Source organism: Heloderma suspectum, chromosome 5 (assembly GCF_057233095.1).
Source record: "Heloderma suspectum isolate Gila_16-S chromosome 5, 16-S_ref, whole genome shotgun sequence".
NCBI lineage: Eukaryota > Metazoa > Chordata > Lepidosauria > Squamata > Helodermatidae > Heloderma > Heloderma suspectum.
The window spans coordinates 128,858,278-128,881,485 of NC_139462.1; the positions used below are offsets into that span (position 1 = coordinate 128,858,278).

At 44.9% G+C, this 23,208-nt stretch overlaps 1 protein-coding gene across 1 annotated transcript in view; it reads left to right on the top strand.

Annotated features, from left to right (window-relative positions):
* The window catches only part of TANC2 (tetratricopeptide repeat, ankyrin repeat and coiled-coil containing 2), a 529,014-nt gene extending 505,899 nt beyond the window's left edge, over positions 1-23,115 (top strand). Inside the window, exons 22-28 of the mRNA XM_084857421.1 lie at positions 8,332-8,455; positions 9,238-9,413; positions 10,612-10,744; positions 12,264-12,355; positions 17,245-17,391; positions 19,123-19,223; positions 20,796-23,115. Coding sequence (XP_084713547.1) covers positions 8,332-8,455; positions 9,238-9,413; positions 10,612-10,744; positions 12,264-12,355; positions 17,245-17,391; positions 19,123-19,223; positions 20,796-22,737 — 2,715 coding nt within the window. The 3' untranslated portion in view covers positions 22,738-23,115. The remainder of the gene's footprint in view (positions 1-8,331; positions 8,456-9,237; positions 9,414-10,611; positions 10,745-12,263; positions 12,356-17,244; positions 17,392-19,122; positions 19,224-20,795) is intronic.
* Positions 23,116-23,208: the final 93 nt, after the last annotated feature.

A 23,208-nucleotide genomic window follows, 5' to 3' on the forward strand; every position in this document is an offset into this window, starting at 1 on the left:
CTTCGGCATCAGTGGTTGGGGCATAGACCTGAATTACTGTGATGTTGAATGGTTTGCCTTGGATTCGTACTGAGATCATTCTATCGTTTTTAAGATTGTACCCCAGTACTGCTTTTCCCACCCTTTTGTTGACTATGAGTGCTACTCCATTTCTTCTAAGGGATTCTTGCCCACAATAGTAGATACGATGCTCACCTGAATTAAATTTGCCCATGCTTGTCCATTTTAGTTTGCTGATTCCCAAGATGTCGATGTTCAATCTTGCCATCTCATGTTTGACCACCTCCAGCTTACCTTGATTCATTGATCTGACATTCCAGGTTCCTAAACAATATTGTTCTTTACAGCATCGGATTTTCTTTTCACCACCAGACACATCCACAGCTGAGTGTCCTTTCAGCTTTGGCCCAGCCGCTTCACTCTTTCTGGCGCTACTTGGAAATACCCTCTGCTCTTCCCCAGTAGTATATTGGACACCTTCCGACCTGAGGGGCTCATCTTCCGGCGTCATGTCTTTTAGCCTTGTGATACGTTCCATGGGGTTTTCTTGGCAAGAATCCTGGAGTGGGTTGCCATTTCCTTCTCCAGTGGACCACATTTTGTCAGAACACTCTGACATGACCTGTCCGTCTTGGGTGGCCCTGCACGGCATAGCTTATGGCTTCACTGAGTTACGCAAGCCCCTTTGCCACAACAAGGCAGTGATCCATGAAGGGGCTGGCAAGTCATATTTGGCATGAAAGGTAGAAAATGACAAAAACTCATCATTGGCACTCACCAGTTGATTCAAAGTAAAAATCACTTTGTCCATGTCTGCCAGAAAAACATTTTCTTACCAATTTTTAGATCTGGATTGCCCCATGAAGTCAATTTAGCACAATAAAATGGATCAAAGTATAATTGACATGACATTATACACCACACATCTCTAACTTTAGAAACTGTGGGAGGAACCATACACATTGTTGTATGTATAGAACCTAACGCCATCCATTTAGAGAGAGGAACCAGACAAAAAGATTCTAAAACAGACCAAGGTGGAAGTTCCAATGCAGACAGGAAAGACCAAAATTCAGTATGAGTCAGCAAATCAGCCTTATGGTACAAGACAAGATCTGGAAACCAAATCCACCTTCTTTAATTGGAAGTTGCATCTTTTACAAAGATAATCTTGGCGGAGCGGTACCCCCAGAAATTTATGAAACAAAGCATTGGTTTTCTGAAAATATTTGCCATGTAGATATAGATAAGGGAATCCCACATATAACTTAAACAATCCAAGGTATGGTATTCATCTTAAGTGCATTTACCTTACCCCACAAACTCAGCTTTAAAGATGCCCATCTACCTAAATCCTGATAAGATAAGTAATAATCCTGATAAGTAATAACATCCAGGCACCATCGAAAATGCGGATCTGCTAATACACTACAAGATATAGATTTTCCAATGGGCATCAGTTCAGATTTTGACCAATTAATTGAATAACCAGACAAATTACTAAATATATTAAATCAGCTGCATCAATACTGACACAGATGACTAGAGTTCAGAAATAAACAATAGAAGATCATCAGTGTAAAGAATACTTTTAAATTCTAAACTGTCATGCACAAAGCCGTGAATACCACTATTCCATCTAATAGCACAAGCCAGAGGTTTCAAACATAAATCAAATATCAAAGGAGAAAGTGGACATCCCTGCCTGGTTCCTTTCTCAAGTGGAACCCCCACCCCCCAACCCCATTACTGATTACTCTTGCTCTTGGAAATGACTGTAAAATAGTAACCTACTTCAGAAATTATAAAGGAAAGCCAAATTTAGTCCAAATAGCAAAAATAAATGGCCAGTAAATTTTATCAATGGCTTTTTCAGCGTCCAAAGAGACAATGGCAGCCTGGTCTGCTCTATCACTATTTCAAGCATCAGGAAGGCTAAAGCCCAGAACGAGCAGAGGTTGGCGAAGGAGGCTAAAAGCAACAAAAAGGCTTTCTTCAGATACGTGTGTAGTAAAAGATAGAGGAAAGAAATGGTGGTCCAACTATTCAATAAGGATGGCAAAATGATAACAGATGACAAAGAAAAGGCAGAAGTGCTCAATTCCTACTTTGGCTCAGTCTTCTCCCAAAAGAGGGTCTATGAGCCCCCTGGCAAAGGCGAAGTACAGGCTGAAGGAACAGGATTGCAGCTTGAAATCGATAGGCATATGGTCAAGGAACACCTAATTAATTTGAATGAGTTCAAATCTCCAGGGCCAGATGAACTGCATCCTAGAGTAATAAAGGAACTGGCAGAAGAACTCTCAGAACCACTGTCTATTCTCTTTGAGAAATCATGGAGGACGGGTGAAGTGCCAGATGACTGGAGGAGGGCTGATGTTGTCCATATCTTCAAAATGAGCAAAAATGAGGAACCTGGGAACTACAGACCAGTCAGTCTGACATCAATCCCTGGGAACGTTCTGGAGGAGATGATACAGCAATCACTCTGTAAGCACCTTGAAAACAATGCAGTGATGACTCGAAGCCAACATGGATTTGGCAAGAGCAAATCCTGCCAGACGAATCTGATCTCATTTTTTGATCAAGTCACCTCCCTTGTGGACTGTGGGAATGTTGTGGACATAATATACCTCGACTTCAGCAGAGCTTTCAACAAAGTGCCCCATGATATCCTGATGAGCAAACTAGCTCAAAGTGGGTGAGATGAAACAACAATCAGGTGGATCCACAGTTGGCTACAGAATCGGACTCAAAGAGTGCTTATCAATGGGATCTTCTCAAACTGGGAAGAGGTAATGAGTGGGTTAGCACAAGGCTCAGTCCTGGGCCCAGTGCTCTTCAACATTTTTATTAATGACTTGGAGGAGGAGGTGCAGGGAATGCTGATCACATTTGCAGATGACACAAAATTGGGAGGGATAGCTAATACCCTGGAAGACAGAAACAGAATTCAAAGTGATCTTGATAGGCTGGAGCTCTGGGCAGAAAACAACAGAATGACATTTAATAGGGATCAATGCCATGTTCTGCACCTCGGAAAAAGAAACCAAAGGCACAGGTACAAGATGGGGGATACTTGACTCAACAACACTACAAGCAAGAAGGATCATGGAATTGTTGTAGATCACAAGCAGAACATGAGCCAACCATGTGATGTGGCTGCAAAAAAGGCAAACACTATTTTGGGCTGCATTAATAGAAGCACAGCTTCCAAATCCCGGGAAGTACTAGTTCCCCTCTACTCAGGGGAACACCCAGTTCTGGGCACCACACTTAAGAAGGTTGCAGACAAGCTGGAGAGGGTTCAGAGGATAGCAAAGATGATCAGGGGACTGGAAACAAAGCCCTATGAGGAGAGACTGGAAGAACTGGGCATGTTTAGCCTTGAAAAGAGAAGACTGAGGGGAAACATGATAACGCTGTTCAAGTACTTGAAAGGTTGTCACAGAGAGGAAGACCAGGATCTCTTCTCGATCATCCCAGGCCCGATCTACATGGCACCGCTTTCACCCTCCACTCCGTTGCAACTGCGCAGCATTGCAGCTTTGAAGTAACTTCTGGTGATATACACTCGTGATTTACTGCACACTTCCCTAACAAACTCTGCCGTGCCTTTTTTTTTTTTGCCATTGTACTTAAATGCGCAACTGTGCAGTCCCATGAGTGCAGGGGTGCAACACTTCAGTGGCTGTTTTTGTATTTTAGGGGTTCTATTGTGTTTTTCTGTCCGTTAGGTAAAAAGTAGGTGTTCTGCACTCCTTCATTTCCACGCCATCTGTTTGTTCCCCAGCCTGAGACTCTTGCAATGGTTCGCACTCACAAGCATGAGCGGTAAGTGCCTACCCATCGCTTGGAAATGGTGGCCGGAGCAATGTTAGTCCTCCCTCCACCCCCCACCCAGCCCAGCCTTCGGGCATTGAGTCTAAAAGCAAGTTTTGTGAAGATACGAAGGTGCAAAAATGTGCGAAAGTGTGATTAAATAGATAAAAACGCCTCTCTGTGCCTCTGTAACTGCGCAGCTGCGAAGGGAAGGGAGGAGTAAAAGGGCGACACAGAGCAATGCAGGCACTACACGTGCCTACAACACGCCCACCGCAAAATGTGAAGTCGGTTTGGGGAAGGGACAGACGGCTCGCAACCACGGGAAACCCACAGCAAACCAAAAACATTGCAGCAAAACACCTCCTTGGAAATCCGCATTTTCCAGGAGAAAACCACGGTTAGCTGTGAAGTGGCAACTGCGTCAAAAGGACCTCAACTTACACCTGCTCCAGAGTAAAAGGCTCATGTAGATGGGGCCCCAGAGTGCAGGACACGGAATAATGGGCTCAAGTGACAGGAAGCCAGATTCCGGCTGAACATCAGGAAAAACTTCCTGGCTGTTAAGAGTAATGCGACAATGGAACCAATTACCTAGGGAGGTGGTGGGCTCTCCCGCACTGGAGGCGTTCAAGACGAGGCTGGACAGCCATCTGTCAGGGATGCTCTGACTTGGATTCCTGCATTGAGTAGGGGGTTGGACTCGATGGTCTTGTGGGCCCCTTCCAACCCTACTGCTCTTTGATTCTATGATTCTAAGACTGCCGGCCCCCGTCTGTGTTTGATAAATCCCACCTAATCTCTTCAAAGTAATGTTGTAATAACTTCTTGAAGTCTATCAGCTAAAATAGCCTTTAATGTTTTAAGGTCTACACTAATTAACAAAACAAGCCAGAAATCAGCATGATGAGTATAATCTTTGCCAGACTTAGGGACCACAGTGATATAAGCATCATTTAATGAAGAAAGGGACAACCAGATTCAAAATATGGCTATAGATACTGTGTAGTTTTGGAACTGACAGGTTGGAAAATGTTTTATACCATTTAATTGTAAACCCATCCTGGCCAGGTGATTTCCCAGTACTCATACTCATAATTGCTTTCATAATTTCTTCCATATGTATGGGAGCCAGAAAAAACTGCCATTGTGAAGAATCCAAACACAAGAGATCAAAAGGACGGTGGGGGAGGGGGAGGGGGAGCATCCAGCTTTCCCTCCGATACTTCACTACCCATACTATACAAGTCAGAATATTTTAAACATTGTAAATGTATATCTGCGAGAGAGGTGCATATTGTATTACTCCATCTTCATTTTGAAACCTTTGCTATTTGAGACAATGTGCCAGAATCTAAGGTTAGCTGCAGCCCCCAGCCCACCATCTCAGGGGGCCCACTAACTAGTCCAGATTCCCAGCTTTAAAAAAAAAAGAGAGCAAGCCTCTAACCCTTCTAGAACTTGCTCAGGGCTGCCATGAGGGGGATGTGAAGAGGCACTTGCCACAGGCAGCAATTCTAGTATGGTGTGCTATTGCCACCTCTGAATTCCTGCACTCTTCTCTCCCGCACATGGAGCTAATGAGCACTGAGCCAGTGCTATGTGCTGCCACCCTCACCTCCCTCCGCTGCCACCCCCCACCATCATCATCTGCTCTTGACATTCTCACACTCACAGGAGATATGGACACCACTCAGCCATGGAGCATCCTCCCTCACCCAGCTGCACCATCAAGGTTTGGGAGGGGAAGAGGGGCAAACAAGCAGCAGTGGGGCAGGCACAACTGAGCTCATTTCCTATCTCTTTTTCTGCTTTCTAGGAGAAAATGCTTTTCTATTGTTTTCCCATTAGAAGAGGTTTTGGAGGTGGGAACAGGTTTTATTTTTACTGAGGGTTCTTTTTCTTCCTTTTTGTCAGGAGCGCCTTGGCGGCCTCTCTCAGTAGATTCCAATAGCCAATTCAAGACACAAACGAAAGGATTTCTTTTCAAAGCTTTAATCCTTTTACAACTTAATGACTCTTTCAGATGCTAATCACCAGCGACTAAAGCAAGGAACAGCAGAGTGGCCTAAGCTTCAAGTAGGTAGTTGACCCCCGTTTGAAAGAGAGTCACTTGAAGACCCAGAACTTATGGGCTAGGGAGAGATCCTCCCTCTTTCCCTTGGGTCCATGGGAGGCGGCCGTTGCTTGCGCGCCAAATGGGCTCTACGCCTCCTTTCCGCGCCCTCCATCACTCGTCGCTCTTTGCGTCTGCGTCGAGCATCTAAGAAGCCCCCCTCCCGCACTCCCTCACTGCCAGGGTCACTATCTATCTTAGGAATGCTGGCAGGAGGAATCTCTGCCAGGTGCTGAGCCTGGGAGGGGTGAGCTGGCCCCTCTCCCATGGATTGCTGTTCCTCCTCGGAATCCAAACTGCTCTGAGGCTCTCTGGGCTCAGTTTCCACCCTGACACCTTATTTGTTTTTTACATTCTGCTTTCCAGTCCACCCACACACTCCACTGTGGATACAGCCCTGAGATAACTCCTTTTAAGGCGCAATCCTATGGCCTCTACTCAGTGGCTAAACGGCCATAAGATAGGTGGTTCCCAAGAACCGACCTAGGAGCCCGCACTCCAAGGTCGGTTCCCTGAGAACTGACCTCCACCCTCTCCCGTGCTGCCTCGTAGGCAGCATGGATCAGCCCCATGCTCGGAAGAGGAGCACGGAGCGGCAAAGCAGGGCATTCCTGGGGGTGTGCCGGGGTGGGGTGGGTGGAAGTGCCGTTCCAATGCTTCCTATGTGTCATCCAGCGTCCCTCCCCCCGCTCCGACTTCCCACAGCTAGACAGCAAAATCAGCTGTCTAGCCACAAATGCAGGGCACCTGAAGCACAGAGGGGATGATCCCCTCCGCGCTTCTGCCCTGAATTGGATAGGTGGTCGCCTCCGAGTTCGGAGGCGGCAGTCTATCCTGGTAGGATTGCGCCCTCCAGGTTCAATGTATGCAGCGGCAATGGTACAACTGTCTTTTGGAGAGACAGAGAGAGGGAGAGAAACAAAAAGTCATTGTGGAAAGACAGAAGGACAGAGTAAGATAGAGTAAAGGTAAAAATAATATATGAGATTAAACAAATTAAGGCTGCAATCCTAAACCCACTTTCCTGGGAATAAACCCCATTGAACTCAATGGGACTTACTTCTGAATAGACATGTATAGGATTGCTCTGTAAATGTTAAACAATTAAAACAGAAGAAATCAATATCCCAAGAAACTCATGGTCCGCCCTGCCAACCTATTTTATGCTGTTCAGGAACTAGCGGGGGGCTGCCAAAATTCTACCTTTCCTAAGCCCGCAAAATACCTTGAGATGGCCCTGAACCTGCGATATGAAACAAAATGTTCAGGACTATTCTGTCCACACCTTTCAGTGTGTTTAGCCAATGAATGAAGATGTAGCTATGACTGACATTTCAGGAGCACTCCTAGTGACAAAGATAACTGGAGAGTGACCATGTGTCTGCAAAAGGGAATTCGTTGTTCATTTTGAACACATTACTGCCCATAGAAAACAACTGAGAAACCCAGAAATTTAGTGTAACTTTGACTGCACAGTGACATAACCAGCCCAAAACAACAGGTAACAGCAGTGACAGGAATTCAAGCCCTTTCTAGCTCAGGTCTTATTTCATGCGCACACTCTCTCTCTCTGTCACACACACACACACACACACACACACACAATATTCCCCCCCCCACTGAGTTTGTAAACATTAAAAAAAATCATCCTGCCCATGCAAATAAAATCCCCATTATACCCATAGTGGGGTGGGGGTGGGGAGGCTGCACTGTAGCTTAGCATGGGCTACCTCGGCCCCGCCAAGTGGTCCACGTTGTTATGTCCATATTGCTGCCAGCCACACAACTCACACACATAACCCAAGCAGATCAGCTGAGGAGGGGGTCATTTTCATCCCCATTGTGGCACTGGGCAGGCAGATTGCAGCATCCCCTCAGTGCATCGTAATGGGAATGAAGATCCCTGCTGAGTGCTGAAGAAGCTCTTCCCTCTAGCCAGCTGCAGATTGAAGCTGAGAGCTTTTCCCTAGCCGGAGAGTGGGGGCAGGCTTGGGAAAAAAACCTGCCAGGCTGGGCAGGGAACCCCCTTGGGTTGGAGTTTCCCCATGCCTGGTCTAGAGGGTGGATCTTCAGAACCTTCTGAAACACAAGAAGAGCCCTGATGCTGGATCAGACCCAGGGTACATCTAGTCCAGCATTCTGTTCACACAGTGGCCAACCAGCTGCCTTCAGATCCATTTTAAACAACAATATTTTTACATCAAAGCCAATAAACATGTGGGAATGTTTGAGGGTGGATGATTTCAGAAGGATTGGTTAAGTAGGTGCAACAAAGTGATGTACTGATTACAAAATGAGGCTTGCCCTGAGTACAGAGCGTGAAGACTCGTGCTGATTTTCATGGCTCTCAGACAGCATGATTTGTTCTCAGTGGCTCCTTTGTGTGCTTTCAGATTGTTGATCTCTTGCTCACCCACGGTGCAGATGTTAACATGGCAGATAAGCAAGGTCGGACTCCGCTGATGATGGCAGCTTCGGAGGGGCATTTGGGCACAGTAGAGTTCTTACTGGCACAAGGTTAGTTGCAGTATGTTTGCACCTCTGCTGATGGAAACATAACTTGGTCATATAACTGCTTCCAACATTAGTAAACAAAAAATGCTCCCTGCACTTAAGCACAACAAGTTGAACGTTAGGGAGAAGGTTCCAGCCTAGTCCTCCCCTGATGTATTCAGTTTTCCATAAGAAAGGGAATCTTAGCTGTGTGAGGGATCCTCACCTGCAATCTAAAGAAATATATTCCCAACAGGGCTGTACCACAGGATTATTCTGAATGTAACGATAAGCCTTGGGAACCTATTCAAAACGCTCAGATTTTGTTATCTCCTGGGGGGAAATCAGATGTTCTTTGCTAGCTATTACTGGCATGGGCCCACAAATTTTAGTTGGCCTTGATAGCCAGCCAAAATTTGTGCTCAGCCCTGACTGTCCCACAGTGGATTGTGAGTTGATTGTGAGGTGAGTTGTATGCGAATGTACATGTGTGTGCACGCACATATGTGCCCCTGCACTCCAGTAGGCCCTTGGGGCTGAAAAGGTTGTGCACCCCTGCTATAAGCAAAGCAGCAAGCTGAGAATCCATGGTCTAATAAGCCAGCACCCTAATGAGCCATTTCAAGTGGCAGCAAGTTAGCTGGTGGCAGTTTTCCAGATGATATAAGGTATATTTCAGGGGACATAAGTGCAGTTCTTATGTCCCTGGGCATGTAGCTCTAAGGAGAGACGTTTCTAGGATGCAGTGCAAATGAGCCTAGCTCATGCAGATAGACCCATAAGCAGCCTTGGTCTGTTTTCTCCAGGCTCCTCCATTTCACTAATGGACAAAGAAGGACTGACTGCCCTCAGCTGGGCTTGCCTAAAGGGACACCTTTCAGTAGTGCGAGCTTTGGTGGAGAGTGGAGCTGCTACAGATCATGCTGACAAAAATGGTCGCACTCCATTGGATCTAGCTGCTTTTTATGGTGATGCAGAGGTGGTAAGTGTTTGTATGTGAGCATGTGTGGGCAGGGAATTCAAATCCATGAGGAGGATCAAGACGACACCTTTGTGAACCCCAGGGCCAGCCCTACCATTAGGCAGAGTGAGGCAATTGAGTCAGGCTGCATATGCTGGGAGGCAGCAGGTCCCTGGCCCCTCCTTCTGAACATCCCAGACACTCCTCTCTGTTGGAGGGCAGAGCTGCATATGCCACACGACCTGTCCTGCAGCTATGCTGCTACCCTCAGGTGCAGTAGAGCAGGGGCGGGCAGATGTTTCGGACTTCTGCTCCCAGAGGCTCCTGCCAGCATGACCAATGGTCAGGAGTGCTGGGAGTTGAAGTCCAAAACATCTGGAGACCTATTTTTTGCCCACCCCTGCAGTAGAGGACATGGTCCCATTGCCAGTGTTGAAGTAAAATTCAACTGCCAGTCCAGTTTGCTTTTTGTACTTGGAACGGGTGACGTTGGGAAGCATCTTGTCCTTTGCCTCAGGCAGCAAAACATCTTGGGCCAGCCCTGGTGAAGCCTTCAAACTTGGTTTAGATCACTGAGCTGCTTGAGCCACTAACCATCTTTACATTCTTGTACCTCAGTAATGGCCAGCTTTTTTGGAAGCACAACTGAAGTTAAATCCAAAATATGGGGTCGTGCCACTCCAGTGTGTACTACAGTAGATATTTAGTTTCCCGTGTCACTGGATGGTTTTGCCTCTAATCTTCTGAACTAAAGGACAGGCATACCCATCCTGTTATGGTGTCAGGCAGGAGCACAAATCTGATGCCACAGGCACTGTTGCTCCTGACAGTCACCTTGTGTAAGACCAAGAGGGATGCAAAACCCTGATCTTTAGGCCTGGAGGGTATGGGTTGACACACAGATGGGATTCAGGGGATTGGACATGATGGACTTTGATTTCTTCCATCTCTATTTTTTTCCACCTCAGTAGTCAAGTGAGATGAGAGACTAAAAAAAAGTTGTTGAGTTGCTCAACATCCCACACTCAACTCTTTTGGGCTGAAAAACCTTGACTTAGGACACAATCCTATGTGAATTTAGACAGAAAAATGTCCACAAGTCCCAGCATTCCCCAGCCAGCAATGCTGGCTGGGGAATGCTGGGAGTTGTAGGCCCTTTGCATAAACATGATGACTGTCTTCCAGGGTAATGCTGATTCAATTGTTTGCTTATTCATAGGTTCAGTTTCTGGTGGATCACGGTGCCATGATTGAGCATGTGGACTACAGTGGGATGCGCCCCCTCGACAGGGCAGTGGGCTGCCGCAATACATCTGTTGTAGTCACCCTCTTGAAGAAAGGAGCCAAGATAGGTAGGCAGGAGTCAAAGGAAAGGAAGTCTACCTGCTTGAATCTGGCAAGAGCCATTCCTTCCCGGTCGGTGTAACTGTAGTGCACGCCCATGAAACAGGCATGCCCGGTGCTAAAAGAATGCTGCTTCTGCTTCAACAGCAGAATGCAAACATCTCCATGTGCTATGGCTGTGGCTGTGTTGTGTTGGTTACCTAGCTCTTGACAAACTGAGGGAGCGGCTCTTGAGGAGTTCTTCCTCTGAAAATGACCACCATCTAAACAGTTGTGTGGTGCTGATATACTGCTGTCAGCTGCTGCTTTCTCTGCTCTGTAGATGCTTCTAGATTGGTGCATTACCTGCACTGTGCCCCTCTCCTACAGTCTCTCACGTCACAAGGGAATTTGCTGGTGCCTTGGCTGCTTTGCTGCCTGCCTCTCACTGCTGCTTTTTCCTTTTTTTTAAATTCACCTTCATCCATTTTTTTCTCCTTCTCCTACAACTTTTTGTTTTCTCCTTTTCTTCAAAGGCTGTCAGACGCTACCGAGTCGCCCACGAGGTATTCCTCAGTGCTGTCAGCATCCAGCTTGGTGGTCTGACAGCTCTGCTTTCTCTTCTATGGTTTTGCCTGCCTGCATTCACCTGCCCCACCACTTTTCATTTTTCTCACCTTCCAAAAATTATTTTTTCCCTTACTGTTGCAGAGAATAACTTGAATTCAAGACCTAATACACTTTTAAAATACTGGGAAAAAAATTCACCCAAAGCCTTAAAACGCTTCCTCATGCCCTTCTAGCTGTGTGACAATTAACTTGCCAACTACTGCTAGTTAAGAGTTTTTTAGGTTGCAATCCTATACATATCTACCTGGGAGTAAGCCCCATTACACTCAGTGGGCTTTCTTTTGAATAGACATGCTTTGCAGTGTTAAAGACCTATGTAAGACAATTGTAGAACTGGACTCTTAGACTGCATTAGAAGGGGTGTATACTTGGTCATCCAAAGCGCTTCACAAGTACAAGCCCTGTTTGAAGTGCAAATTGTTTTGAAACACTGACTTTTTTAAAAACTCGGAACGTTTATGTCATGATGAGACAAAGATATCACACAGAAATTCTCAACTCCAAATATATCCAGATTGCTGTAGGACATCATATATTATTCTGTTTGAAGTTTACATGGATAGAGAGAGTTCTTTTGTTAAACTCTTTGATTTTTCTCCTTAATCACTGCCTTACTTCCCACCAATGTCAATCAGTGGATATTGGTGTCTTCTTGTGGGAATGACTCCAGCAGTTGTGAGTTATTTCAAATGACTTGAAAGATAACACTGCAAGGAGAAGGTGCCTTTTGCTTTGAGACATCACATGAAAGCCTAACTCTTTTGTTGGGACCATGTTGCTCCTTGGGTTGGTTGCTCCAAGTTGTTCTCTCCAGCAGAAATTTCCTCCCCCAAGATGTTTTTCCACCTTAGCTTTCTTCCCTTACCACCCTTTGCATTGTATACGTTTTTTACCCATCATGCATCCTGTACACTACAGGTCCAGCAACCTGGGCGATGGCCACCTCCAAGCCAGACATCATGGTCATCCTGTTGAGCAAGCTGATGGAAGAGGGCGACATGTTTTACAAGGTGAGATGGAAAATAGAGCTTTCACCACGTGCCAGTAACTGAGTTTCTATCTAGCCCTTTTGGTGTTCATTTTTCTGCTGATGCTTTCACATTAAAAAGAAGAAGCAAACATTTCTAGCTCTTTGGGCTATGGAGGCATGATTGAAAATGTGTGAACAGCTTTTGATAAAAATAAAATTGGAAAAACCACAGTGTATGGGGTTTAATTATTCTGCAGAGTACTTTCTCCATCCCAGCAGCTTAAATAACGTAATTTGAATAAATTATTCAAATAGGTATGTACAAATGCTCCTAATTTGCATAATTTATATACATCAGATAATTTCCTGATCCCAGAAAAATTCCCTGATCCCAGAACCTAAGTGCAGACGCCCCTTACTCTGAAGATGACAACCCATGTAAGCTAAGACTTGCCCCTGCAGAGCATCTCTTTATTTCTGAGATTTTGATCTGGTGGCTCTTAGCACTTTCTATGGCCATTGGGATTAAATACTTCCACTGAATGTATGCAAAAGGCTTAAGCCCACATTAGGCTCTGTGGCTGACTGGAATGGCTGTAGCAACAATGCTTGGCTAAGTTGCCAGGCTTGCCCCAGCAAAAAAAGAAAAGAAAAAAGAGCCTTTTTATTCTCTAATATCTGAAATAGCTTTCTTGGGACCAGGATGGTTCGCTTTATTCAGAAATTTAAGCTACTGCTAGTCTAATGTTTATATTCTGCACTAAAAATTAAAATTCAACACAAATTGTATATAAGACAGGCTGAGGTCAAGGGAAGACATAATGCTCTTCAACTATGGTTAAGAGATTGAGAGCAGGCTGTGAAATCCTTCCTTTCACTTGCAAATTCTCCCTACTCTTCCTCTACTGCCCTTAACCACAACTGAGGTTATATCTGCACTGACCTTAACATGTCTAACACTTACCTTGATGCTTTTCCTGGAAACGTCAGACCCTGTTATGGTCATTCATGCCCTAGTAACCTCCAGGCTGGATTATTGTAATGCATTCTGTGTGGGGCTGCCTGTCAAGACAATCTGGAAGTTTGAGTTGGTCCAGAATTCCACTGTCAGATTATTATCTGTAATAGTAGGACAGACCATGTTTTGTCAGTTTTTGTCAGGTTCCCTGTCTCCCAGTTTATTTCTGGGCTGAATTCAGAGTGCTGGCTTTTAGCCTTGAAAGCACTACATGGATTTGGACAAGAGTATCTCAGAAATTGCATCTTCCCAATTGCTTAAGAACTTTGCTCAATTTCTGAGGTCCTTTTTGCTGACAGAAATCTAGCTGGCAGGGACAAGAGAAAGGGACTTTTCAAATGTGGCACCCAGATTATGGAACAACCTCTGAAGAAAGGTGCATTCACTTTAAGCATAAGACAGTTTTATTTTAGTTAGGACCTTTTAAATGATCTGATATTACTGCATCTGCTGTTTTTACTATTTTGTATTTTGTTGTTTATTTGTATTTTAAATTGTATTTGTTGTTACACTGTTTATTATTTTAAATTGTTTTAACCCACCAGAGCTGGCTTTTGCTTAGGGAGGTGAACTATAAAATTTCATATAAATAAATAAATCAGGATTCCCATCATAACCAAGGTTTGAAGCTGGTTGGCAAGCCCTTGTGAAGAGTAGGGATGGACGAATATCTCTGTTTTGCTTTCCATAATGTTCATATTTTTTTCAAGCACAAGTTCATTCTGTCCAATTTCTGCATCTGTTTGTGATTGCTTCTTTAAAAGTCTTCATGAAAAATTATGCACATTTTCTTACACACAAAAATTCATTTTCATACACATTCTACACATTTTCCGGGAATACAAAGTTTGGAGAAATGCAGATACAGAAGGACAACTTTGTTCTGATTCATGTCTTAGTTTGGGAAGTGCAAATTAAGTTACTTCATAGTAAAATGTGGACCAGATTAATTTCTCCCCCATCTTTAGAGAGCTTTGGCTATTGGGCGGCATAGAAATGGAATGAATGAATGAATAAAAGTCAAGAGGGAATCCAGTTAATATTGACCATTTGAGGTTACTGTAGACAAAATCCTTAATGCTGTAGGGAGAAGGGCAGAAAGAATTTGCATGTGAGAGGAGAGCGGCTGGGGCATCACACAGCCCACTCTGGATTGATTAATCATGGAAAGGGATTGGAAGTGTTATGTCTGCACCTGGCTTGAATGGAAGTCAGGAAATATACAAAGTTGGAACAAACAGAGTCATTCACCTTGGATGCAATGATGCTGAGCTGGTGTAATGCCATTAACAAATAATCATTTATTGTAGTTATTATACTCACCTGCTCTGCATCCTTCTCCCTTCCTTGGTACCCAGATGGCCAATTTGGTTCATTTTTGAAAACTGGAATCAATCTGCAGACATCACTACTGCCCTCAGAGGTGACATCTATTGCCTCATCCCTGCTGATTCCATGGAAGATAAAAAAAGTCATAAGCCATCAGTTGCTCCTTAAAGATTTAGCATACTGCTGAAATAAGTCAGCCCCCTTTCCACCCTATTCTAGCTTGCACATGGCCCATAGCCTATAGCGGCTGCCTACTCTACTTCTGATAGGGCCAAGCTGCTACATTTCACTTGCCCCTAAGAATGCTTCTTGAAGCTGCTTCTGACATTGATTTTCTTTCAAAGTTAAATAGGAAATAGAATAACATCTGAATCTTAATAATAACTGAAGAATTTTCTCAGTCTAAATAGATTGTCAGGATATGTAAAGGTTTGCACATACCTTTCAAACATCTTGAAGACATAGGTGTTCAAGGTTTGAGTGATTTGTTCCTTTTCTGTTTATGCTTGTAAGATGAGCCTGGCCTTCAGTATTCATATTCGGACCTCAGAGGCATATCTGTGTTTGATCTGTCACTTTTCTGCAGAGAAACATACGCAGAACTTTTAATATTGGACAGCCCAGGGGAAATATTTTTGTGTGCCACACAAAGGAATTCAAGATAGAAAAGGTTGCCTTAAGAATAAGTATGATAATTGGGGGCAGGGAAAGGCAGACCCATTTGGAAAGTGTGAGTCTGGCAAGTGAACCTGCTAATGTCATGCAAGACAGCAATGCTGATACGATTGATGAAAAGCCAGAGTAGATTCTGACCAGCGGAAGAACATTTTTGTAATTTCCATTTTTTATTATAAATATCCAAATATGCAAATAAATCACATACACAGCACACATACACACACCAAGTATTAAAACACATCATAATATTATAAGAAGATAAATATACTGCATCCTAAGCGTATACAATTCATATGTAATTCAGCCTTCAGTAACCAATTCACAGTGAATTAAACCAATTTTCTATAATGGTCACTATTATCCCTGATATATATTGAGAAAAGGATTAGGAAGACAAGAAGGAAGAGTGTTTCTGTGACTGTCTTTTCTCTGGTAGTTTGTTCTCAAACAGGACTACAGTCATTGCTGATGCATTTCTGTTGGGGCTGTTTTTGTGTAAAATAATTATGTGTTTGAAGTTTTACTACTTTACGATAACATCGGTAAACACAGGAAAATAATCAGGGCTAAACTAGATGTGATGTTAATTGTGTGAATACAAGTAACATGGATTTTTTTCAAAATGTAAATAGTAGCTGCAGGCAGGGTAGCAGGGTCAAGACCTTTCTCCTTTGCCACAGTTCCAACAAAAATCCCCACCCCACCCCGGGAAACTGCTTTTTGCATCATGAAGCCTTTATTGGTGCCAATGGAGTCATAGCAGCTTCAAGAAGGACCATTTTTGTCAGGACCACAGCAGGGGGGAAGGGTTACACTCCCCTTCCTCTCCCCTACTCCCAGTCCTGATCTTGCTTCCCACCTAGGCAAACACCACACAGCTGCTAGTTACATTTTTAAAAACATGCAGATTTATTGCATTCACACAATTTATGTTACACCTGGTTTGGGCCTAACTGGTTATTTTTCCTTTGTTCATAAGTCTGAGATAATAGAGGCAGAAACTAAGGTGCAGAAAGAAGAATAGACAGGGGATGCCTTGGCAGCAATAGTCACGAGAGTTAGAAATGGGAAAAGGCAGGGTGGTAGATTGAAAATGATGTGGCTCATTGGATGCATCATATTCTGGAGGAGTCCCATCTCATTTGCAGGCCTGGATCCACTCCATTTGCAGCCCTGGGTCATGTAGGAAATAGGGCATTTTCTGCTAGTCCCACACCTAACATCTTTCTGTCTCTATATTAGTCAGGCTGTCGGTATTTCAGATCTCCCCAGAATTGGAAAATCAGCCATGTGTGACAAGAGGACAGGCACTCTGGTTCCCACCCACATGCTAGACTAATATTGGACAAGATCTGGTTTGGCAGGAGTTTTGGTGCAGTTTACATGACTGTTAAGCACATAATATCAGTTGTGTGTGCCTTGGGCTTGGCTCCTTGTCCATGGTGAGATGTATATATGGCCAGCTCACCTCAGGCAGCTACCAGTGTGGAGTGATTTTAAACAGATTTCCAGTGGCAACTGTGTGCCTGTTTATTCTGTGAACTAGCCTTTACAATGTATTTAGTATTTCTACTTAGTCCAGCTATGTTATAAGAAAACTCAACTAGTGAGCACATACTGCCTGTCCTAAGCTTTTCTCCCTCAATATCAGAGCAGGAAACCTAGGAGAATGCCAGAATTTGGCAATGAATTTGGACCATCTACAAAGGTGGAACTTCTCTGAATGATTTCCAGATTTTAATCTATAAGAAATTACAGCTGCCATGCCATGCTTATTTCTAGATCTCTCTGTAGGCAGAACCATTTAGGCACATACAGCTGCTTTCATAGGTTGTTTTGTAACTGCTACAACCCTGAAATAGAAAAATAGGTGGTGCATTTTGACCTGTTTGCCATTCTACCAGAAAGGGAAAGTAAAGGAGGCTGCCCAGCGCTACCAGTATGCTTTGAAGAAGTTCCCTCGTGAAGGGTTTGGAGAGGACCTGAAAACCTTCCGGGAGCTGAAAGTGTCACTCCTTCTCAACCTCTCCCGCTGTCGGAGGAAAATGAATGTAAGTGGCCTCCTTCTCAAAGCCCCTTCCTGGACATGATCCTTTCCCAGGTCCCTTTCCTCTTCCTTATCACTCCCTAACCAGACTCTTTCCCAGAATCCTGGAATGGCCTTGAAAACCTCCACCTTTTTGTAACCTGGTTGTCCTTCACAGAGCACTGGCGTTTTACAGTTCTGAAACAGCCAAGCAATGGTTTAAGATTCATTTCAAGCAATTAAAAATTCATCGCTATTTTAAAAAACAGCTGTTATAGCTCTCTTTGATTTTTTTTTTTAAAAAGATTTCTCTGTGTGTGCAGATTGGAGGAGGATGGTAGATTTAAAATGCTGTTTTTGCCTTCTGACGCTCTTGCTTTCTCTTAGAACAGTGACTCACAATTAAAACACACACAGTTAAAACACACACCGTGCACCCTCCCATCCTCCTCCTGGAGCTGGGCAACATCTCATGTTAATCACAAGCTGTTCCTGTGTCTCAAAACATAACATGAGAAGTGTGTGTGTGCATGTGTGTGAGAGAGAGAGAGAGAGAGAGAGAGAGAGTGCTGTTTATGCTGGGAAACCAGTAAATAATGACTCAACTATATAGAAGTCAACATATACAATAACATTTTACATGTTTAGATTTTAAGTCATGGATGCAGCATGCAAACGCTAGAAAGGATAGACAGGTTTTGCAGCAGGAAACGTCATCACATCTATAAATGGTGGCCATAGAACTGAGGAAGGAACAGTGTGAATTTATGATGACGTTGCATCTGCCAGCCGCCAGAGTGGGGAGCACCTTAATATGAGGAAAGAAATAAGAAACTAACAATATAAGTAAAAACAGTCACCCAAGCTCTGTACATCCAGGCCATTTTGAAAGGTTTTCCCAACCTTTCCAGTGCCAATACCTTCCTTTTTTATTGGCTAACAAAAAAATTCAGACATATCGATGTCTGCCCTTACTCTTGGGATTTTAAATCTAAGACGATGTACACCTGAGCCCTCTCACACTTTGAAAGAACGTGTGAGGGGATTTGGGGTTGTGCAGCGTAGCCCAGCCCCTACTATGCATTCTGGTCACGCCCCCTACTGCCAGCTGTGCACTCCTGGGGAATGTGGAGCATTCACATGGAGAAGCTCTCTGCATGTACTTTGGCGCATATGTAAGAGCCCTTTACACAGTCACTGAGTGCACAGTCATCCAGGGCGGGGTGAGGTGGGGGTCATGGACAGCATGTATGTTGGACGGGGGCAGAGCTACACTGTACAACTCCAGGATTCCCTCATGCATTCCTTCAACCCCCATAAGGATATGAGAAGAGCAGAACAGACTAAAACTCTATGTAGCTTAGCATCCTGTTTTCAGTAGTGGCCAGAATCAATACCTATGTCATACCTGTAGATTAGCAATGCAAGCGCGCACACAACATGATCTGCCAAATCAGAAGAAACATGGAGCTTGCAGAGTTGTCGAGAGCAGACTGAGTGATAGCAGGCAGATTGGAGAAATGCACAAGGAACAATCAAGACTCTTATAGGCCCAGCTTGGGAGTGGATAACCTGTATCTTCACAAAACAGGGTTGGATCTCTCGATACCAGCTATCTGTGACATTATGTGAATGTTGGAAAATACTAAGTCCACATACAAAAATATGTCCATGTCATACTATTATTATTTTCTTCCCAAATTCTATGTGTGTGTATATATTCAATGACTTATCTACGCACCTATTGTAATGGCAGGATTTTGGAATGGCGGAGGAATTTGCTACTAAAGCACTGGAGCTGAAACCGAAATCTTATGAAGCTTACTATGCAAGAGCAAGGGCCAAACGCAGCAGCAGGTGAGAGGAGAGCCAGAGAGCAATGAAAGGTTCTGTTCTCCTGAGGTTTGGGTGTGACACACTCCAAAAATGCCCCCATTCCACACAAGGAACAAACAGCAAGGGAATGCCCAAGGAAGACTTTTATCATTATAACCTCAGTATAATAGATTAAGAAAGTCATCCCCTTCCATCAAGCTGAACACCTTCCACAGTTCCAAGTATAGTATCTCTGTAAGTTGGACTATAGTGTCCTCGGAGCGTTCTGTCAGTGCAGTTCACTGAAGCATGTACCAGGTGAGCATCTGGAGGACAGGGCAGGGGTTAGCCACTGACTGCTCTACTCTGGGCTTAAGGTTAGTTGTTGTTACATGAGATGGGGTCAGAGCAGCTGGTGCTCAGAGGGGCCTGGATTATCTGCTGCAGGTAGGATCACATTTTGGAATGCTGAACTCACTGCAGAACTTTGCCACTGCTCACCTCTTTGCTCAGCTCATGGAGTAAGATATCTGCTGGGAGTGTGTGGAGCTTTGGTCTGTGCCAGGGGTTCTCTTATATCCACCCACATGACCATCAGTGTTGAGCTGAAGGCCCTGCAGTTTAATCTCTTAGCTCATGGACAGCCCATTGAACAGCCAATGTACCCTTGCCTGGTTCACTCCCTGCTGGGATACAGCTTCCATTCCAGAAACAAAGCTCTACTAACTGAGCTACATTGTCAGTGTTACGCATTCCCCCTTTTTATACTCTTTTATTTGGCTCTGCACTGTTTGCAATATGTTATTCAGCAGCATGACAACCAAGTTCCTTTCTGGGACTGTTCCACATTCAGTGTCTTGGGGTCCAGTATAGCAAAAGGAGCCTTCCCTTGCCTTGCCTCGAAGCCTTGCCTTGCCTTGCCTCCCAGCATCAGCAGTCAGTATAGGTCAAACTTTTAGAGGTTTCACAATTTTTGTGTTTAAAAAAACACACACTTTTGTGTTTTAAAAACCAAACAAGAAAGCAAAATGCATGAAGGGTGTAGAGGTTATTCTCTACCAATCAGAATCACATTCAACTAGATGACTGTTTTGTTCAAAAGCTACCAGTGTCCCTGTAAATGACAACCCACCTCCCCCAAACTCCCCACCCTTCTGTTCCTCAAAGGGTAGCCAAAGGCCTCGTGGGCTCATGCCAGGCACTCCCCTTCCTGGTTCCCTTCACTTCCCGGAGAGCAACCCTCAGCACGGACTCCACTGGCTGAAGAAAGGCCAGAGCTTGCCACTCGCCTGGAGCACTGTATGGGCTTAAGCTCAGAACTTAAATAGTTGGAGGAGCAGAGCTACACCCACCCTGCATACCCCAAAGTTGCCTTCCTTGTTCCCTTCATTTCCAAGAAAGCAATCTTGGAAATATTGCAGAGCTTCTTCTGCTGTGGAAATGGAAGAAACAGCCAAAGGCTGAAGAATCTGGTTTACAGACTGGGAACACTCCCCCACCCCCCCCACCTAGCAGTTCTTTTCTTCATAAGACATTTGTTGCTGAAGTATTGAATCCATTCCAGTCCAGAGTAACTTTGATTCTTCTTTTTTGTCTCTTTTTTGGGCTAAGCAGACAGTTTTCAGCAGCGCTGGAGGACCTGAACGAAGCCATCAAGCTTTGTCCGAACAACCGTGAGATCCAGCGGCTGCTCCTGAGGGTGGAAGAAGAGTGCAGACAGACCCAGGCGCAGCTGCAGCAACAACCTCTTGTGGTAGCTGAACCTGAAACACATCATGAAGAGTTGTATGAAGTGCAAGACATCTTGGAAGAGGAGTATCTTGAGCAAGACGTAGAAAACATTTCTGTTGGCTTGCAGACGGAGTCGCGGCCCAGCCAGACACTGCCCATCATCCAGAACCCACCCTCTTCCCCTGCCCACCGGGACTCTGCCTACATCTCCAGCTCACCACTCAGTTCACATCAGGTGTTTGACTTCAGATCAAATAGTTCTGTGGGATCACCAACAAGACAAGGGTACCAGCCCACCTCTCCAGCACTCTCCCCAACACACCAGAATTCCCATTATAGACATAGCCCACCACATACATCTCCTGCTCACCAGGCCTCCTCTTACCGTTTTAGCCCACCTCCAGTTGGTAGCCAAGGGAAAGAATATCAAAGCCCACCTCCTTCACCTCTTCGCAGAGGCCCTCAATATCGGGCCAGCCCTCCTGCAGATAGCATGGGTGTATACAGGGCTCAGTCTGGTTCACCAGTGCGATATCAGCAGGAACCGAGCATCAGTCAGCTTCCCAGTCGGCCAAAGTCTCCACTCTCTAAAATGACGCAGAGGTCTTTCCAGATGCTTCCACTACCTGTTGCAGTCCCCCAGCAAGGGCTCAGGTTGCAGCCTGCCAAGGCACAGATTGTCAGAAGCAACCAGCCAAGTTCAGCTGTGCACTGCAGTACTGTGATCCCAACAGGCACTTATGGCCAAGTAGCCCACTCAGTGGCCAGCAAGTACCAGTCTGCATCAACAGAAATGGCTGTTGGCCAAAGTCGACTGGTCTACCAGAGCTCCATTGGTGGGATTGGGGGGGATGGGCGGCCCGTGCAGCATGTCCAAGCCAGTCTCAGTGCAGGAGCAATCTGCCAGCATGGAGGTCTGGCTAAAGAGGATCTTCCACAAAGACCTTCCTCTGCCTACCGTGGTGGGATGAGATATAGTCAAACCCCACAGATCGGGCGCAGCCAGTCAGCTTCCTATTATCCAGTCTGTCATACAAAGCTTGATCTAGAACGTTCCTCCCTACCTTCTAGCCAGCTTGGTTCCCCTGACATCTCTCATTTGATACGAAGGCCCATTACAGTAAACCCCAATGAAATAAAGCCTCATCCGCCAACTCCGAGGCCTTTGCTTCATTCTCAAAGCGTTGGCCTCAGATTTTCACCTTCTAGCAATAGCATCTCATCCACTCCCAATCTGAATCCCCCTTTCCGGCCTTCCGCTTCAATTCAGCAGATGGAGATTCCCCTCAAGCCAGCCTATGACAGAGCATGTGATGAGCTTTCCCCAGTCTCTCCAACACAGGGCGGTTACCCCAGCGAGCCTGCTCGCTCTAGGACCACACCTTTCATGGGAATCATAGATAAAACTGCCCGGACTCAGCAGTATCCTCATCTACACCAACAGAACAGAACATGGGCTGTGTCTTCAGTGGATACTGTTATAAGCCCCACATCTCCTGGAAATATTCCTCAGCCAGAAACATTCAGCCCTCCTTCCTCAATCAGCAGCATTGCCTTTTATAACAAAACCAACAATGCACAGAATGGCCACTTGCTGGAGGATGACTATTACAGCCCACATGGGATGTTGGCCAATGGCTCCCGAGGAGACCCCCTAGAGAGAGTTAGCCAAACCTCTTCCTATCCCGATGTTAAGGTGGCCAGGACATTGCCTGTTGCACAGGCATATCAGGACAACCTCTATAGGCAACTTTCCAGAGACTCCAGGCAAGGACAGACATCCCCTATCAAACCAAAGAGACCATTTGTGGAGTCTAATGTGTGAAATGGACGTGTCTTGGAGTAAGAGCCTAGTGTTTTCAGCACACTTTTCCCAGCTGAATTCCCATATTACATTGCTGTTTTTCTTCCTTCCTTTAAAAAAAAATTCATTCTCTAGCAGACCGCCAACCAGGGGTTTTCCTGTAATTTCTGTGTGATGACGAGGCAGTCCAAGACATGCTCCAGACCCTTTGCTGCACACAGCTGACCTCAGATAAAGCCAGCACTGTAAATGTTTTCAGCTGTCAATTAGGCAATGTTAGTACATGGTATTGGGGCTGACCCAGAAAGATTCTATACACACTTGAGGGAGGTAGCCAGCTCTTTGAAGAAAATGTTAATTTCACAAACTAATTGATTTGAATACAGGCTTTAAAAATTCCTCCAGAGTACTGAACCATTTTTGCTTGGAAATTGCACTCTTCAGTCAGCACAGTGCTGTTCATGTTATTTCGTTGTGTCCAAAGAGCTTGTA